This window comes from Micropterus dolomieu, linkage group LG22 (assembly GCF_021292245.1).
Source record: "Micropterus dolomieu isolate WLL.071019.BEF.003 ecotype Adirondacks linkage group LG22, ASM2129224v1, whole genome shotgun sequence".
Classification (NCBI taxonomy): domain Eukaryota; kingdom Metazoa; phylum Chordata; class Actinopteri; order Centrarchiformes; family Centrarchidae; genus Micropterus; species Micropterus dolomieu.
The window spans coordinates 16,379,567-16,400,225 of record NC_060171.1 but is presented as its reverse complement, the minus strand read 5'-3'; the positions used below and the strand labels follow the sequence as shown (position 1 = coordinate 16,400,225).

The window sequence follows — 20,659 nt, the reverse complement described above, 5'->3', positions numbered from 1 at the left end:
GACACTTAAATGGCAACCTTTGTTGAATGCATGAGAACTATGTTTTTTTTCAAGGCTGTATCAATCAATATAACATCCAGTTCTAGTGGACAGATTGTAAACACTATTGCTGCTGCTGAAGCGAGACAAATGGCCTGACACTCCACTTAGTTTAAGTCTAGCAGAGAAATAACTGCAACAACTAAACTGCCACTAAACAAAATAGCGGCTTTTCATCGAAGCAGTGTAGTCCGTATCATATTGCACACAGCTTCTTGTCACCACCCCACTCATACCTGCAAGGGGTCATTTAATGTGGAGCAGGCATGCAAGTCTGCCTTAAATGATCTGAAGCTTGGTCAGTCCATGCAGGACAAATTGGCTTTGCTACCATGGTGACACAGTACTTGAAAATTTTTTTTTTCTTTGACGAAAACATTTGATTCAATTTCTTTGGAAATACCAGAGGCTCTTATTTTTGCGTTTGTTCAAAAAAGATTTAAATTTAGCTTTATAAATAGCGGTGGCAGTAAAACAAGAGGCTATAGCCTTGTCAACCATTCACTATATGTACTGTGTTGTTGATTCTGGTTACATGACAGTTGACAAGCATACACTTCACCTATGTAGGAATGATACGCTTTCATATCTCTTCCTTTTGACCCTGCTGTTCTATAAATATTATACTTGTGTTTATGTGTATTGAGTGGCAGATAGAAAGAGAGAGAATAGTGCTGAGCTGGCCATGGGGCTGCTGTGCATTTTAAGGATGAAGGGCGGTGTATATAGTCACTAATAAAGAGTCATCTGATCAGAGTCTAAAAAGCACAAGACTTACCTACAGCTGCTACCTCACTAAACTAGACACAATGTTCTGCTCCATGGAAAATCTATTAGCCGTAATGAGTTAACAGCATTTCCTGTAGCTACACATTATACCATAAAACCCGGGCACAGAAGTGGCATGTAGTATGTTTTTAAACTCTCACTGCGCTTATTTAAAAGCGCCTTTAAATGCAACCCTCCGCAGTCCTCTGGACATAACCCAATAGTGTCCTCTATTTTCACTGAAATAGATATTCCCTTTGTTGTCTGTGTGATTTATTGAAGTCTTCCCACAAGTGGAAGCCCCCAGGAAATTGCCTGGAATGGCCCTAAATTGGTTTATGATTGTGTGGTGTGGGCTGGTGCTGTTATGGTTCTAATATTATGCCCTCCACTCCTTGGCATCTATATTAAATTGATCTGTATTGTTTTCATGGAGTGCCTGTTGGAGCTTGTTAATTCTGCCGCTGCTTCAGGCTGGTGGTGAAGTTTCAAACACCCAGGTGGCTGGAATATAAGCCTCAACTTTCTAAAATATCGAGAGATTGGGACATAAAATTACTAAGTCTATAACTGTTTATGGGGTCAAAGGCTTTGGGGTTTAAAGCCTGTCCAGAGCTGTAAGAGTTAACATGGATCAGCTGCATGGTGAGTCTGTGCGTGGAATGGCTACTGACAGACTGCTAATGAGTCCATTATCAGCTCTGGTTCTCTCCTCTCCTCCGGGGGCACCAGTGTATGCTCTGCATCTCATCTCAATTGAATTCCATTCCACAGGGCTTGTTTACAGTAAATACATGTGCTTGAATTAATCCAAAAGGAGTGCGAGACACATGACTGGGCTGGACTAAATGCGCAAATGTAGTGTGTGTTCAGTGTGTTCAGCTCAGTGTCTGTAACAGTAATGACACACACAAACTCTGTCATTCCTGGAGTCGTTGCAGTTCACTATCACAATATTGGTTTTAATCTATAAAGAAATAAATGGTTGACTAAAATTATACTAATGGTGGTTACACATCAGTGATCATTGCATTAATACCCACAGACATTTGACCATCAGTGCCTTTGTTGCTTAATCAATGCCTTAATGAACAAGTTTCAGTGTTAATATTGGCATACGTCACCGGTAATGTGGAGCAGTCAATGGAGAGTGTGATCAAGAGTAAATGAAGTAGCTTTGCTGGAAATATTTCTCCTTAGGGAGGTCTAGGCTTTTAAGCAGACTTATATACAGTTGGAGATGAAATAGTTGTTGTATAGCTTAAAGGAATAGAACAATTTCCAGATTGGTTTAGTAGTTTATTATGTTTTTTTTAAGGGATCGGTTTACCAAAATAACAACAAAAATATACTTTTTTGCTTACCTCTATTGCTGTCTGGCTATGCAGAGATTTCTGCTGCTGACCCAATGCATTGGAAATGAATGGGATTTTGTTTGTCATGCATGTTTGTCACAATATTGAAAGAAAAGATTTTTTTAGCATGTAGTCTTTATTATATAGCAACAGTAGTGAGATGACAGAAAATGAAGGGACAGAGAGATAGGACAGATTTTAGTAACAGACATTGAGGTTTATGGTCGGTGTCTAGTAGGGAGGAAACGGTATGAAAATTTCATTTCATGATTATAGTGACCAAAAATTATAAAAATGTGCCAAAAAAGATTAAAATGTACTGATACACACACTGAAACCATTTCAACAAGTTTTATCTTGAAAACTACAAATAAAATTGCCATTTTGTTTGCATAAAAACAGCCAGTACCTTTTGTAAATATATGAAAACCATCCAAGTGTGCATGATCAAGATTTTATATTATATAGGTAATGCAATGACCTCATGCACAATTACATGAAAACAAATAAGTCTTTAGAAGACAGTAATAGTAACTGCAATGAGCCCAACAACTGACATAAATACAGAGCAGTCTGTAGCATTTCTCTTATTCTGACACTTTTACAACTAATTTGATAGCTGCTGGAATTAAAATGAACAAGAACTGCTGGTTGGTTGACTAAACTGCGTAACGTGTAATCATGTGCAGTGGACGAATAGATTCTGCAGACACACAACGCACACAGCCGTAGAAAAACGTGTAGCGTTTTTACAAGAGCAGCAACACTGAGAGCTTCAGTTTACAAGCTATTAGCAAGTCAGACAGACAAACCAAAGCTAAAAGTTAACTCACCCTGCGTTCACTATAAGGTAATTTTCTTCAGTCAAGTTTCCCTCAGGGCTCTCTTAAAAACTAAAATACGACCAGACTTCAGAGTGACTTAAAAATCTCTGCAGCATGTCTTCCGCTGTGTTGTCACTGACCCAAACAAACCCAGGTTGCATACTTCGCATGTGTGCCAGCTTCTGGGAGACTGTCGCTAACTTTGGTTGATGCTGGACAGTTTTTGCCGCTTGTTTATAATAGCGTGGTAATGGTGGTACGGTAATAACTGTCGGGAAATTTTACCATAGTTTATCATTAAACAGGTAATCGTTATATCCCTAGTGTCTTAACCCCTAAATTACACTGGATAATCTGCAGTTTTCACTTGACTTTGGTAAAATGGTATGTTTTTGTTTTGTGATTTGGGTGGACCAAGCCTGTAAACACTGAAGTGGATGGATATTCAAGACAAGTTGGGGGACAATGGAGATGTTAGACCTGTAGTTCACTAAAGAGTTTTGTGAAAGGAGAGGGTGCCCCGGTAACTCACCTGGCAGACTGCTTACCATGTATAAAGGCTGAGTCCTACCCGGCCCTTTGTCCTCTCGCCTGTGACTATCAAATGAAAAGCAGAAATGCCAAAAAAATATATAACTTTGAAGTTCTGTAAAAGGCTACTGTCTTTGGATGCAAAAGGCCTGAGCAAACTTTTTTTGTGTTTGCCGCATTATTTTATAGGTTGTAGATTGTAAGCAGACAAAACATGTGCTCCTTCCAACTCTCTCCTGACGCTCAGATCGTAAAATGGATGTTATCCTCCTCTCAGATGTTCTTGGATAACCAGCCAACCGACTCAACCCCTGCTATCATGTTTTGTTTTCTTCTCCCTTAACTAGAGCTCAGTGTTAAGCCACAGTGTGTCGTGCCATGATTGGTTTCTAGAGAGGCTGGTACAGGAGCCAGTTTCAGCAGCCAGACGACCACAGATAGTGGCAGTTGAACACGTTCCTGCGTGGGCCTTGGCATTGACTCATCTGGTGAACTTTGAAGATCTTGTGGGAAGATGGCAACATTAAAATGAGACCACTGTGCTGTTTCTGACATCACATTGTTTTGAATAGTTTACCGGAGCCTGTCTGCGCATAGTCTGTTCCCGAGGCACGCTCCATTTGATGCTATCAGCCTCTGAATGATATTTTGTTCATTAGATGGTGAGCAATAAGAGACCAGTGTTGACACAATGTGAGTTAATGTGTTTAGTGTCTCTAATGGATCATAGAGGTCCTAATGAAACATTGTCATGGGAAGATTTATGTTGCAAGCTGCTGAGTCCTCATTTCCATTTTATACATGGTTAGAAGTACCTTTATTTAATGAACAGATCACAGAAGAAGGCATCAAATGAATATAGATATTTGGTGTGTAAAACAGGAATAAATAAATCATCAAAATGTCTCTTTCAATTGCATTGTTAATATGAAATTCCTGAGCTGTGGTGTCATAATTCTGTGGCATAGATACACTGCTGCTCTTGTGTTGTTAATATCAAACATCTGTAGAGAATGTGAAATAAGCCTCTAAAATATCCACATTTTAAATATTGGTGGGGTGAAAAAATATTTTTTCCTTTTAATTTTTAGATTTAAAATATTGCAGCGCCAGAAACCGAAGCTGTGTGATGTTTGTCTTGAGACGAGATGATATGAGCTCCAGCTTATTCATGGAAATGCCAAATGCAACGTGGTTATTGGCCAAGGCTGGATTGCACTAAAACCAGAATATTGTATCAGAGAGAGGCAGCTGGTTAGGAGTCAGAACAGATTATCATATGTGAGAGGATGAGCGAGGAGAGGAGGAAGAAAGAGAGACAGAGAGAGAGAGAGGTAGAGACTGGAATGGGAAGCAGGGGGCAAGAGCGAGGGGCAGAGTAGGGAGAAATGATAGCAAGAAACTCATCGCCCGGACGCTGTGGGGTGGAGTGGATCATCTAAACCCTTCTGTCACTATCTCCCCTTCTTCACCTGTCAAAAAAAGTGTGTGAGAGCTGAGAGAGAGAGAGAGAGAGAGAGAGAGAGAGAGAGTGAGAGAAGGTCTTGCGGGTCCTCTGAGAGGTCAGAGGAAGAAGCTGAGCCTCCGCTCATCTTCTCTCTGTGTAGGGCCCACCGCTGCTCGCAGACATCTGGCCTCACACTGATCACTCATATCTACAGACAGGGAGGAGGAGAAGAGTAGAGCGCTTTGAGCCACAGAAAAATTACACATCCCCTCTTATCCCCATCCACTCCACTCTCCTTTTTGTTGCTTTCCTGTTCCTCTCTGTTGTTTTCCTCATCCATTTTTCTCCTTCACTCCTCTCATCCCCTCTTTGAATTTTTTTCTCATCCTTGACACTGAACCATTTTTAAAAAGCAAGAAAATCAAGAGAGTAGAAGGAGCCGAACAAGACATGAAAAACGGGTGTCTGCTAGAACTGGTTCTGACTTTATCCTTGCACTAAAAAGATAAGCCACAGAAGATAGCGAGAGTGTGCTGTGTCTAGCAAGCCGGTATACAAGCCTCTGACTGCAATCAGTGGGAAGAGGGCCAGCTTCCCTGCCTGAGCTCTCAGCGCCCCTACTGGCTGCATGCTGTGCCAATCAAAGGCTAGTGGGTGGGGAGCAGTCAGACATGAACACTGATGTCACAGTCACATGGATTCTGGTGTGGTCATGCTCGGAGGCTGAGAGACAGAGCTGTGCTGGCCAGCTGCTGCTGAGACAGCAGTGGAGGGCTTTGCGCTGGTGATAGTTCTTCTCTTATGGACTCGAAGCTTAATGATGTATTTTGTGATTTCAGCTATGAAAGGTAAGAGCAAAATGCATGCTGATCCTGCACCCTGAGTAACAAGTAGGGAAGTACGGCTCCGCTATTCAATGCCTGCCAACTCTTTGCATTTCATTTGCAAGGCATGAGTGTGACAGAGAGAGGGAGAGGGAGAGAGAGCGAGAGAGGGAGGGAGGGAGATATACATTAATACAGTGCTCCTGAATGCGTGCAAGTGAATTAAGATTTTTCTAATATTTCTTTTCATGCATGAGCAGAATTTTTCTTTTTTTATTCAGAAAGACAAACTGAAAAAAAAATTCTTTAACCTATACAAATCTGAAAATATATCTTACTCATGTTTTTTCCTCAGTGTGTGTTTTCTCTCTGCAACTGTTGTGTGGGGTGCTGTGGAAACCACAGCCGGTGTAATCTTTGCACGGGGTACTTCTGACAAAAACAGCTTCTGAGCTTCAGAGCAGAAGTTTTTTTTTTACATAGATGTGAGGTAGCATGCAGAGAGGAGTGATGGTGGGGGGTTACTGTCGCTATTCCTTTCTGCCCCGTTCTTAATCCTGTTGTTCCAGTCCAGAGGACTTGTCTTTTTCCGCGGGAAGATGTGCGTGGTAGTGTTGAGCGTGGGTCGCAGACAGGCGACAAGGCACTGGCGCGACTGGCAGACTGTGATTCTTTGAGTTGATACTGGTGCATGTGTGTGTATATCAGTGTGTGTGAGTGTGTTGTGTTCCACTGACCTATTTTTCGAGTTTACATGTGTGGCCATGAGTGCAGGACTGGGTCCTCCCAGTCGCTGTGATGTTGATCTAGTATGCTTAATCCCAGCTCTTCCACCCCTCCGTCGTAGAGGCATACATGCGCGCACACACATCCGCGCAGATACAGATACTGAAAGTGCAGTCAGACATACAGTACAGCACACACTTCTCTTACGCATGCTTGCACACAGAAACATGCATATAATTGTGTTTTTCAGACATATGAATGCACTCTCATTCTTGCATATAGAGAAATGGGAGCAACCATATGCGCTCATACAATCAAATATGATAACCACGAGGAGGCACAGGCAGCTGTCATTTTATGTTGAATGAAAAATATCAGTAATGATCATTTGATTTTCACACTTTCTGCTCTTTTGTCTTCTCACCTGTCCAAAGATAATTTTACATTTGAGCTTTCTTATACAAATTGAATTGATGTGTGAAAAAGGTAGTGATTTTGTCAAATATTACTATCAATATTAGTCATATTGTTAATAACCCTTATAACTTATCCTTTTTCAGTTTATATTTTTACGTATTATTTTGCCATGCCAAGTATCTTGCTCTTTGTGTGAGACTAGCAACTCTGACTGTAGAGTTAATTTGTATTTTTTTTCTATTGATCACACATTGTGAGAATTCATTTATGAAGTGATGCTCAAAGGGAAATTGTGTGAAATTGAGAGGCAATGCAGTCCTGAATCTTATTTTCAATGAGACACATGAAAAATGGCCTTTGACCTAATGTCCTTTATATGTTTTATGTAATCACATATTTTAGGACAGAAAAAAAAATGATGAACTTTTTAAACGTGTGGCGTGTACACAACATTTTAATGTGTATATGTCATTACATCTTTACTCGTTTTTTTTGTTTGTTTTTTTTTATCAGATTATTACATTAGTGGACACATATGAAGAGATGAGCCATGTTGACATTTTCTGTAATTGTCATCAGCAGTAAACATCAAAGTAAGTTAACCTGTTTAGTAGCCACTTTCTGCCTGTCTATTTGCCAGTCTATGTCTTCGGTCTTGTCACCTTTTATTGGTACTTTCAGTTTGATAGGAGCTGCTGGAGTCATGATATGATACTGTGACAATGTCAGAAATTAAATTAAAATTTGAACAAGCTGTATAATTGGAAACTTATTTCAACCGCACTAGTAATTTCTTCCTGAAAATGGTCAGTGAAATGGATGAACAGCACAATGACTTGCTGCCTTGGCCTGCAGTTCTTTGTTATGTTAATATTGTCACACATTCATACTGCTTGTGCCTATTTTGGTATTTTTTTAGTTAGCTTTTTATACTGTACCCTACAAAATAATGCTAATATAATAGACCAAATATCTACATGTGTCGCTGTGACTTTGTCTCTATACCCTGCACCCCCCTCTACCCACCTCTCCCTCTTTTTTCAGCCTCTCTACCACCTCACTCCCTCTCAAGTACCTAATTACCTGTAATGGAAACATCCCTCTCATTACCCCATGCAAATTACCCAGCCTACTCAGCACAATTAAGATGAAAATTCCAATTACATAATTAAAGAAAGTTGTTTGATGTGTGGATCAACAGAAAGGAAAGTCCGTCTAACCTGCAGTACATATAATTAACCCCTCAAAAATGATTGTGGCGAGGTATACTGTATGTAGCAACAATGTTTTAAAAGTGTTGAAAGCGTGGCCCAGTAAGTAAGCCACTACAGTGCATGCAGACTGCGCAGAAATATGTGAAATAGCACGAGTGTGTACTAGACTAAAAATGTTCTGGGGGCCGTAGAGAAGGTAAAGCCAAATATCTTGTGATAGGCGCTTTAGGGCTATGTTAACAAGGCTGTAAATATTTGCTGTAGATTTGGTACTCTTTGTCTCTTTCTATCAGTGGCCGATTGAAGTGCTCACTACCAGTGCTGCAGGCTCTCACACATTACAGCAGAGGTTAACAAGATTGGCTATTATCCAGTTAGGGACTGAGGACATGAAGAGCCAAAGGAACAAATCGCCACAGATTAGGTGAAGGCAAATATAGCACAAGTCACCTGCAAGGATTTAAAAGAAAAGACCCAATTACACATAAAGGATATTAGAATAAAGGATATTAGAATAAAGGATATTAGAATATATATATATATATATATATATATATATATGATATAGAATATGTGTCTATAAATCTTCTGAAAAACTTGATAATAATATTATTCTGCAAAATAGAATTTTGTAGAACCCTGAAATGATATATCTCATAAAAGCTGCATTTAAAAAAATGTTTTGATTTAATTTCACTTCCTTTAAGGGGTCATTTACATGTCACAATCAAATAAAAAAAAGTAATATCAGAGCAAAGGAAAGACAAGACAAACAAGAGTCACTCTGAAGGACAGAGGCTATGTGCTTTAGCCCTCTCTCTTGCCTTTTAGCTGGTTGAAGAAGTGGAATGGCATCCCCACAGGTTAGTAAAGCATGTGAGGTATGCCAGTCTGTGCTGTGCACACTCAGACGAGCATCCTGGCTGCTTGACTGTGTGTGGAGTGACTGGTTAATGAGATATTGACTGCCCATTGAGAGCATGGATTTTTGATTTGGCTCCATAGAAATTGGGAGGATAGGGAGGTGCACTCTGGAGAGGAGAGGTAGAGGAGTGATGGACACTAATTTCTGAATTTGATATTGCCCTTTGTTTTGAATTACTAATAGATAGTATTGTTTATGATGGTTTTGATTTGATAAGTCTAGTAATTCTTTTAGAATTAATATTAACTGCTATGGGCCAGCTTGTACTGACTTACATTTATCACATAATAGATGGTCACGTATGTGCTGGTTACAACAAGAATTCTAGCATGAATTAAATATTAATGAAAATGCCAACAAAATAAAATTAATACAAATTTTAATTCTTCGCCGGTGTAATGCAAACATTAGGTCATCTTACAGAAGTACTATCATACTTGGTTTCTCAAGTGAGAAGTATTGATTAGTGTGTAAGTGATTTGCCCATATAGAGGAGACCATAAGAGCTTTTGCAGCAACCAAATAAAAATGAATACAGTATTCTTTTATCCATATCTTAAGTGTAGTTTTTATACTGCACAAACATTAATCTACAATTCCATCCAAGGCATTGCCTGGGTGCCAGACAGCGCTGTCAGTCATCTTGTCTTGTCAGTCACACCTTGTAGTTTAGACAGATTAGCCCAATCACAGACGAGGTTAAATGACTCTCCCGTCCTATGCCCAATCAAACGGCGTGGTACAACAAACAGCAGCGGCTCAAGATAACCATCAGTCTACATGAGATGATTTTTGTTCATTCTGAAACATTCACAGCAGAGTTCAGTAAGGGTTCTCAATTTGGCTCCCCAGTCAGGTAAAATACAGAGCTGGGCTTAGTAAAATGCCTCTAACTTAAGGGTAATTTCCTACTTTACTTTCACTCAGTATTTCAGGAGTCACTTATAGATCCTTTGAAGTTTCTCCCTGTCATGCAGCATTTAGCTGCCGATAGAATACTTCTTCTGTCAGCACTCCTTAGATAAGCATATACAATAGTCCATGGAGTTAAAGAACAGTTTTACTTAAATTTTTCCACTATAGAATATGTACAGAGTAGAGACTACATATTTATGTTGTCACTATTTGTAGTCTGTAATACTGATTTGCCTACTTTCAGGACGGATGTGTACGTTAAAAAAATTTACGAATATATAGATTAATAATAAGAATAAATAGCATCTTCAACCTCACGTGTGCTATTTTACCCTCATAGGCTTTGCCACTTGGGGCACAGAAGTTGTTGTAAAAGAGTGAAGAGTGAAGTTTTTTTCCCCTACACTTTCATTCTGAGCGTGTTTCGTACCATTGGCTTTTTTCCTCTGTGAGCCTCTGGAGGGCTGTCCATTGGCTTTTTGAAGTTGCATCAAAGAGGAAATGGGGTAGAAAAAGCATTATTGATTTTGCGTTTTGTCTGACTCAAACACTGAGGACAGAAAAACACGTAAGGAGTTAGGTGTTGGCAGTGGGGCAGCTCCGTCTCTTGTGTGTGAGGGAGACAGGGGAGAAACAGAAAAAGAGGTAGAAGGTGAGGAGGAACACCAGACAACACTAATGCATCTCTCCCTAGAGTCGTATGCTCAGTCCTCTCGTTTCTATCATTCTATCTCTCCCATCTGTTCTTAATGATGGAGTAAATAAAGTCCATTACTGTACGGTTGGAGAGAACCTCCGTCTCTCCCCGCCATGTCGGATAGCTTTTCCTCTTCCTCCATCAGGCTGGTGACTCCCGAGCTCTGACAGCACTCTCCAGTTGACCTGCTTTTCCATGAAACACCAAGCTGCTCTCTTCTCAGTTGTAATCAGATCTCCCTGCTAGGCAAGCATGCTGGCAGCAGGCAAGAAGAGGAGTATTGTTTGTGTCGTTTATCACCTTTATCCTACTCTTGTGTCAGCACAGCAGAGGTGAGATGAGAGTAGAGTACTTTTTCTGGTGTTAATGTGACCTAGGGTGACTAAAAAGGAGCTCTCAGTGACAGCCGCTGATAAGAGCTGTCACTAGTATGGCTTACTCAGCACTTGCCATGGACATATTGTATAACCATGTTCTATGAACTTTGTTGGAAATTATTTTCTAAGTTGCACATATGGAAGTCTGTGGAATTTGTATTAAAAGAAACAACATGGAATTGCCAGAATTGCAGCAAAAGTATGCTGCAGAGTATTAGTAAGGGTCAGGGGTCACGGCATACTAAGTCACACTCCCCTCTGCTCCATGGAGAGCTGTGGCATCTAGAGACCCTGGCGAGGAACAAAGGGTGAAAAATGAGAGGTGCATGGAATTTTGATGAGATGAGGGAACAGGCAGCGTTATAACAAAGATCGTCACAACATGCGCTCCGCCGCTTGATTACAAAAGGGAGAGAAGTGTGTGAGGCATTTGATTACATGTCCCAGCAGAGGCCATTAGGGGTTCTACTTGTAGGATGGCATCATTTACACTCATCTTATCTGCCGTTTGCTCTAATGAACAAACAAAGATTGTGAATCCTCCTGAGCACTAGGGGGGGCTCTTCAAAAAAGGTGAATGCTATGAGTTTTGGAGTTGTTAGAGTTTCCTAACTCCACTGTCACTGCTAACACTGGTTACGTGGCGCCACAAGGCAGCAGAATGTAATAGAGCGGTTGAATCACCCAGAGGAACCTGTGCAGGGCGGAGTGAAAACTTAACTCTCAAGGTTAGCAGCGTGAAGCCCTCCTCACCCCATCTAAGATGCATGAAAGGAATTTTATCATCATAAATAACAAAGAAAAACAGCCTTGCCAGAACAGCCTGCTTAAGATTGATTTTTATGCACAAGCATTCATTTGAAATAAAAGAAATGCTGTTTCAGTGCTAATTACAAAGATGAAAGCAAGTAGAATGTGCAAGGCAATGAACTTTGTTTAAAGGCACAGCACATGGCTTATTCAGGGACTTGGTGCTTTAATGGAATTCAACCCCCACTTATGGACTCTTAGAGTATGTTTTGAAATTGTAACTGTATTTACACAGTTCAAAGGATGCACTCCTTTGCACGTGCCTGGCTCAACGATCTAATTCAGCGAGTCAGGCAGCAGAGCAAACTAAACAATGTGTCCTAGACTGTGTGTGTGTGTGTGTGTGTGTGTGTACATGCATCCCAGCTGGAGCAAAGGGGTTAACTGGCTGTGGAGAGATCCTTGACCTATCTGAGAAGAGCTCCCCGCCCCCTCTAGCAATGTGGAATATCTGATTGCTGATTATGAGTTTATTCCCCATCATGCTGAGCCTTTTGCATGTCAGGATCCATTCCTCCCCAGCTGAACTGATTAAGGAGCTGGAGATGATGCTACAGCTCTCAGCGATTGCTGAAAGACTCTCAGAGAGCCTGGTAATCTGGAGTGCAGCTGGCAATCACCCACCATTGACTCTTTTGGAGGCTTTTTGGGTTGTTTTGTTGTTTTCAAGTGGGTTTTTTGGCATATTGTTGTCTTTGTTCCCCTGGGCTTCTTGTTTCTGGATGAGAGCATTTCTAGTGCTGAGCACAGGTCCTTGTCAACCTGGCTGCTCAGCTCAGCCTAGTCTAGCCTCAACAACAGCAGCGTCAGCAAAGACCCTCGCTCAAAGTCTCAGGATGTGCTTATGATCACCCTCATACAGGAGCCTAATTTGGGCAGAAAAAGGATCTTCATCCCTGATGTAAAAAAGCTCTCTCTTTGTTCATTTTCACAGCTCCCAGAATCCAATGCATGAGACAAAGGCATCATAGGAATTGAAAGAAATGGCTCCTCAAAAAATGTATCCTCATATAAACTTTTAAGGGTTTATGTGGCGTTCAGTGGATTTCTGTCACAGGGAAACAAATAGTTTTCTAGCAAAATGACTGGCACGAGTGCTTTATTTGCTTGCAGGGATCCGTCGCTTAGTTACAAATCAGCAGCTGTCGTCTCTAACTTTTGTTTTTGTCAATAGTTGGAGGCGAGAGCAAGACAGTCCTGTTCCTACTGTGCTGATGGCTGTTTTAATGCCTTTAATGTGTGGCTTGGGGCAACGGAGGAGGAATCTGCCCAAACAGAGCATTCTCAATTACCATCAAAGCTAAACAGCCCACTGCTAATGATGTCCCACTGTCAAACACATCACCCCCAGTCCTACTGCTTATTGTTTAAATGTTTAGATTCCCATTGAAAATGCAGTCTATTTAGTCCATAATGTTCAGTTAAGACAAAAATATTAACAGCAATACTATTCGCTTATACCAAGGCTCAAAGACAGACCCATATAATAATAAAACGAATAAACGGAGGAAGAAAACTGTCATTTGCTCCTGTGTATTTGTGTTTGAAAGCTTATATTGTGGTAACTTGCCTGGATCTGCAGTCAATAGTAAAGCTAATGGAGTTCCAAATGTGACACCATCAGTCCCAGTAAACAAATGGCCATTGTCTGAGCTCAACTTCCTTGTGTAAATAAAATGTTTTACGGAGTTACAATGCTGTGATAAAAGACACCAAACACAAGCCATATGAGAGTCTAAACCACAGTGTCTGAGAAGTGATGGGTGGGAAGCTCCTCCCAGACTTTGTGTGTTTGTGCTTCTTGGAGGCTATCATTTGTTTGTATGAAGCAAGAGATCTTTATGTGTATACAACATTAAATGATTGTATGTATGTATACACATTTATGCAAATATCTATTGCACAGTGTATTTCAGTAACATTATATTTTCATAGGGAAGAAATTGCTGCCACTGGTCAAATCTAAGCCTTAGGATCCTCATGCTTAGGTTTTATTTCCACTGACATTTCGTTGTTACATAAAGCACAGACAAGTTCCAACATTTCTTCTCATCGTGTACTCTTATCAGCCTCATTGTTCTGGATCAGATTAGCTGTCACTGCAGATAAACTAAAGGTAAGAGGGGAAACAAGCAATGGCATAATGGGAGATAGGTAAAGCAGACTTTCCTCAAATTGAGGATGATCAGAGTAAAACTACTGTACGTTTGACATACCTTGCCCAATTGAGTGGGTAAGGAAGTTGTTTTTTTATCTTTTGACACATGATTACATCGGGCCTTTCTGCTTTGATCTCAGCTTGTATTCCCCCCCCCCTTTCTCTTGATGTGGTATTATTACTGTATAATTTATACATGAGGGATTTTGGGGTTTTTTTCTTGAGCCTCAGCAAACTTGAGTAAACATGGTATACATAGTAGATTAACATTGTATTCATTTCACATTCTCATTAGCAGGCCCTAAGGTAATTAATCAGAGGCCGTGGTATATAAGGAGATAGACACCGTCCAAATAATTTATTCCTTTCTGCTCTTACCGAGTGTGAGAAAAAGTGTCTGATCAATTCCTCCCTTAGATGTAGCTCTTTGAAGACATGCAGTGTCTTGTGAGAGCACCACCACAATATTTATTCTCTGGAAACTGAAGGCTGCAGACCTTGTATATACTGTACAAACGTTGCAGGGCACTGTTGGCTCATCTTAATAGCCCACAATTCCCTGTAAATATAGGAACTTTATAACCCCAATTAAACCCAAACAGGTATAAAACATTCACTTTGCTGTTATATGTTGCAGCACTGCAGCATCAGTTAGGTTCTGAGTTTGCAGTTGATGTTCACAGAAAATGGCCTAGAAAATTACACAAGAAATACATACCTACATACCAAGCTTTGTGTGCCTTTGCGGCAAAACGTAAGGAAATATATATCGTAAGTTCACCGTTAAAAGGATATGCAAGAGAGCTCAAGTAAAATAAAACTGAACAGAGAAAGTGTGCAGTAAAAAATGTTATCTGAAGCAATCACTTCATGAAGTAATACAGTATATTTGTTTTCCCATTAAATGTTAAATGGCTTGCATTTATATCGCACTTTTGTCCATAGCGTGTTACAATTTGCCTCTTATTGACACATTCACACACACAGTCACACAGCGATGGCAGTGGCTACTATGCAAGGTGCTTGCCTGACCATCGGGCACCTGCATATGGACTGTAGGAGCTGGTGATCGAACCTGCTTTATCTTCTGAGAAATTACTTTCTCCAGCTACACATAGTTAGCAGACTGTGCTGGACTCACTGGTGGGTTGGACGCAAAGTCAGTTTAGGGATGATAATAATAAATAATTATTAACAAGAACTGTTAAATTCATGCAGAACACACCTATTTAAGTATACTATTATATCACTGGGAACAGCACACTTTCTCCATGTGTAAGCCTCTTGGTCAGCTGCAGTCTGATTGGTTTCACTGTGAAAGGTCAATGAGTAATGGTGTTAAAGTAAAAGTGATTTTTAGTGTAGTGGTGTGGTGTAAAGTATACTGTAAATGGCACTCAACACCCAAAGTAGTGGTGCTGAAAATTTCAACATATTGGCTTTTTCTAAAGTAAAACTCAATTTGTTTGCATAATAATTCTGCCAGTGATCATATGTAGATAGCTTCAGACTTTAATTGCAACCATTGTAAATAATGTTACTACATAAATGTGCCTGGAGGACAGGCTCAATTGCTGATTGAATAATTAGTAGCTGCCCTGTAAATCACATGCTCACTGTGCGTATTTGGAAGCGCAAATTAAATGACCATCCTGATAGGCGCAGCCCCCTTTCAGAGGATGTGAAATAGTGTTAACATTTGTGTATTGTAAGTCCTAACAAATTATTTTCTCATTTCATGTAATTTTTTAAGAGGTAGAGAACTGTAATCCTGAACTACTTGTCCTACACTCTTATATCAGATGGCCCGGTAAATCAGAAATTAGATATATATCCATGTGTTTCTTTTGGTTCAGAAAAAAATCCAGAAGATTCCAGCATTGTGAAGCTTTTTATTTTCCTAAATACATGCATTAACAGAAACTATTTTTTAGACAGTTCTATCACATAAAAGGGAAAAGCTGGGGTGGTGTATTTCAGCTGCTCAGTTTCTGTCAGAGAAAATCCAGAGTATGTTCCGTATGTAATGTAAACCAAACATTATCCATATGCAACCGATTGTTTTTTGCTATAACTAATATATGTTTGTATGATACATTTGATTTCACAATAGTATATCCTTTGAGCAATCACAAAAGCCAATGATGAAGGGTTTATTTTTAAAACTACAGGAAAGGCTTTCTGCAGATTAATTCCAGTGTATGGTTCCCATTGTGGGAAAAACAAATTGGGATTTACGGAATTAGTGTGTGTGCTTCATAATTTTCACAACTATTCCTGAAATATATGATTGTTTCATGTGATCAGATGCTTCTGTGTTGCCTTTGAGTGAAAAAGAAAACTTCCCTGACTGGATTAGAGCTTGAAGTACAGTAATGATGGCTCAGTGTTCCTCCATTGACCCAGGTGTGTTGTCTAAATACAATATGGATGTGCAGGGATGCATGTGTACTCCAGTGCTGGGAGACTATTTGCTGAAGGTCATTTGGGATCATAGCGTGTCATTAATAATTCCTGAAAGCATCCAACATCTCCATCTGTTCTGCTGCATCCATCGCTCCACTTCAAAGACAAAGGCAGCATCTGCAGGTAAGCATTAAACTTGCCTCTGGGCTAAGATGTTGGAGGTGGGATTCTTTGTTGAGAAAACATGTCTCTGGTCATCAGGTCATGCTGCTCATATTAGCCAATTAATGTTTGTATGTTTGCTCACACAGCTTGACCTTATGAACACATAAGTACACAAAGAATCGAAGATACACAGTTACTGTGTATTGTGGGTTTTGTGTGTGTGTGTGTGTTTTTCAGCACTCACTAGCTGAATCCAGTGGGCATGTGTGGTACAATAATTCCACACATACCCATTGCAGGCTGCTGGCCTCTCCACAGGGATGCAATTACCACCCTCTATCGAGTCTAGACGGTCAGCTTGACAAGGTGTTACCGGAGAAATTATCAAAGCTGATTTTAAACGAGGCTTTTAATTATGTGCATGGTGTGTAGCTGACCAAATAACAGACATTCACCTATGCACCAGGCATACAGTGCAGTAAAATCCAAACAGGTCTCAATGACAGGCCCACTTCAGATACGCGGGAGTCCTGCGGGGAGTAAATGGATGTTTGGCAGTAGCATGTGCTGCCCGGGCCTGGTGGGCGCAGTGGGCGAGGAGGCAAGTGCCTGGCTGAGTGAAAGATGGCAGTGTGCAAGGAGAGTGTGTGCACACAGCTGAGGCTGTGACAGAAAACAGTGAGAGTTCTGCTCCTGCTGTTTCATCTCCCCCTGCCAATGATAGATCTCCACTTTAATTTTGTAAATAGCGCGAGTCCAGTGCTCACGGTGGAGTCGGAACGGCACACGAGCAGCTATTCCACCCACAGTGCGCTCAGACGAAGCTAACCATAACGACTTGTTTTATTTATTTAGAAAAAGAGTAATGGGAAGCTTAGCTTGGATGAAGATATTTCTTAATTTACTGTAACACAGAGAGTACAGCGTATCATTCGATGAAGCTTACAATCATTACTGCTTCATCCCTCACATGTAGCCTGCTGATAAAGCACCTGTACCCATGAGTAACTCCACCATCTTTCAGCCCAGGGCTTTTGTGCTGTACTGTAGGGCTGACCAGTGAGTCTTCTCAAATCATCATCAGCTCCAAACTGCTTAGCCTGGCCAATTTGAATTTCACATCTCTGCTGACTCATAACCCTGTCAGGACCTTTCTTATTTATCATGTCATTGCCTCCGGTGGACCACTCATCATAAGCAATAGGAATTAATTATTCAGATTAGAAACCGAGTCACAATTACTGTGATTTTTGTCAAAGGCTTTGTTTTGGCTTAATGTTGATATCTGATCGGGACTTACTGCAGAGCCAAGATTGCCTTTGAAGGCAATTATTTTGCTGTATTTATTCATTCATGACATTTCAGTGGAAGTTAATGGCTGTGTCAGAACAGGCAGGAAAGCGAGCAGGAAATGATTTTGGCTAATGACATACTCTTAAAGTAGTCAGGTAAGACCGAGTGCAGCGCTGTGCCGGCCGCTGCACTGGACAGCGGCTCAGATCAACATGATAAAGAGGGACTGATTGAGCTCCGTACATCCACGGGAAGCTGAGCGTTGGGGTTCAAGGTTATCTGGACAAATCAGACTCCTGTTTCCATTCATCCCCTCCTCACCCACCAGCCAGCCCTTCTTGGGCAAACCAGCGAATTAGCAATTCTGATGTCTGCAAGCAGGTCTGGCAAGGGAATGCCTGTGAATCCTAATGCCATGATTAAACTTTCATATCCGTCCGGGGGAAGTGCTGCATATACAAAACAAGCAATCGCTTTTTATTTTTCAGCACTTTATGGAAGGTTGTTGAGATGCGCAAATGTAAAGCCTTCAATAGGTTAAATGGACCAGGCCAAGTGTGTGTGTGTGTGGGGAGGGTCTTTCACTCAAATAACTCAAGTCTTTGTTTCTCCTCAGTGAATATAATTAATCTCGATACATTTACCATTAGAAGCTCTATTCGGTTTAACACTCTGCAGTAGTCTGTGCATCAGTAAACAGGCCCAACCCCCTGTCTTCAACATTGTAAATGTTACTACGTGGTGTAGATTAACATATTAAATGGTAATGTTTAGGGAAATGGAATACCCAGGCAATGTTAGGCTCCCTTGGCCCGCCATGCAGAGTGGATGGAAGAGAACGTAAGGGACAGGGAACCTTAGTCCAAACAGCGAGCCAGGCCTGGATGTGACCATTATGTAAGATGGTCTTATCAGGCTCTGCCTCCTGCTGAGCCACAGCCTAGCTTTCCTCTGCTCCCCCTTCCTAGTGCTCCCAAACATGGGCCTTCATTAGCAGGGCTAAATATCCCCGTTCGCTGCAATCTCTATCATTTCTTGCCTTGAGGCAATCCGATAATTACCTGTTCTCATTTCCCCTCCTTCTGGCCAGCAGGGAAGTGTTCTGACTTGCATTAGTTTGCATGAAATATTATCAGAATATTGCACATTTCTCCATCCTGCAGCCTCTGACACAAGAAATATGGAGTCAGAGGAGCGGTGATTGACAGGTGTCTGTCTTTCATGTTCCTCTGAGAATAGCTGCTTTGTTCTGGAGTTACAGCAAGAATTTTGATGGAAGGAGGAATGAGTGCGTAATGTGTATAAAGGCTTTGTTGCTTTGTTTAACCTCCATCTGCCATTATTTCCGGGCAGTATTGTTACACGTTGCATCGCTCTTTGTTACCTACAGTGTAGGTGTAAAAGAACTCACAGGTTTTCTGAATTTAAACTCTAATCAGGGAGTTTTCCCCACGGAAAAAATATCAGCATAAAAGTGGAGTAACATCTTCTTCTCTGTAAATCCTATTTTGGGAGAGAGAGACATGACATTTTGAGTGGTTATGGTCAGTGTTATGGTCAGAACGCAGGAATTCCATGCAGCTGCACATATTCTCTCTCATAGTATTTGCTAATTCCTACCAGTAATAGTGGATAGTGGAGATGGATAAACTTTACCATTAAATGTGAGAAGCTTGGCCTAACTTCTGCCATCAGAAGGAATCATGTGTGATAGCTCTAATGATAAAGAGACTGTATGTGATCTTGATGTGATGCAGTAGGTCCTCATTTTTCTGTTTTTAGAAGGTAATGTAATGCATGGTATTTGCCAAATTGTTTCTCTTGTTTTCTGGTGACGAAGCCATGAATATGACAGTTTTTGCCAGTATAGAGATTGATTGTAGCCTATTTCAAAAATGTCTTCAAACATCATTTATTAATGCACATTGAAATTTAAAAGAAATGTGTGTGTAAAGCAGAGGATCCGTCTGATATGGAGTTGTTGTTGATGCATGGGCTTAAGCCCATTCAGTGTCTTGCCTTGCTGTGGGAAGCAGTGATGATTTTGGACTTTGTGACGGTCACTTTAATCTCCAATGAAGGCTCGTCCCTGGCTCCGCTCAGCCCTCTGATAGCAGAGCAGTCGTAAACAGGCCTGTCAGGGGGATTGCAGCGCTAGCAGTGCAAATGGCAAAGAAAACCCCAGAGACCAAGCCATGCTAGCATTATGGTCTAATTCAGATATAGCTCAGAAAAGACATGAGAAAATGCTTCTACTTTGCCTTGTGAGTTTACTGTGTAGCTGAATCATAGTATACCTTTGAACTCGCTTTTCGCTTTCCTTTTTTAAAACAAAATTTGCCCACATTTGTATATGAATTACATTTAAGTGCTGTCAGTTGGTCAACATATCCTTTAGAATAATCAGAGTAGAAACTAAAATACCATCAGGATTATGGCAGATGCGAATAAACACTCAGCTTTTGAGATTGCATCACAAATTGACCATAAAATGTGTTTCTAAATTCAGTCACGCCATATTATAGCATATGCTTCTTTTAGTTTTACAACATTACCATACAAATGAAGACAATTTCATGTTTAACATTTAGTGCGAGATGTAAATGTGTGCTCAAATGATTCTGTGAAACTGATTACTGGTTGCTCTGTGTTCTGACACATCCTGTGCTCATGCAGCATGTGCGACAGCTGGTTAGTAATTAGAATAATCTTCTCCCTGGTAGTGATTTAGCTTTCATGACTGCAGCTTACCTCAAATTGAAAATAAA

The 20,659-nt window shown here is 40.7% G+C and overlaps 1 protein-coding gene across 3 annotated transcripts in view; it reads left to right on the top strand.

Annotated features, from left to right (window-relative positions):
* Nucleotides 1-20,659, top strand: part of roraa (RAR-related orphan receptor A, paralog a) — a 180,201-nt gene that overhangs the window by 130,058 nt on the left and 29,484 nt on the right. Inside the window, exon 1 of one of the 3 annotated variants that reach the window (XM_046037030.1) lies at nt 5,707-5,812. The exons of the other annotated variants lie outside the window; for them this stretch is intronic. Coding sequence (XP_045892986.1) covers nt 5,782-5,812 — 31 coding nt within the window. The 5' untranslated portion in view covers nt 5,707-5,781. Of the gene's footprint in view, nt 1-5,706; nt 5,813-20,659 lie in introns of those variants that run through there. 3 annotated transcript variants of the gene reach the window in all.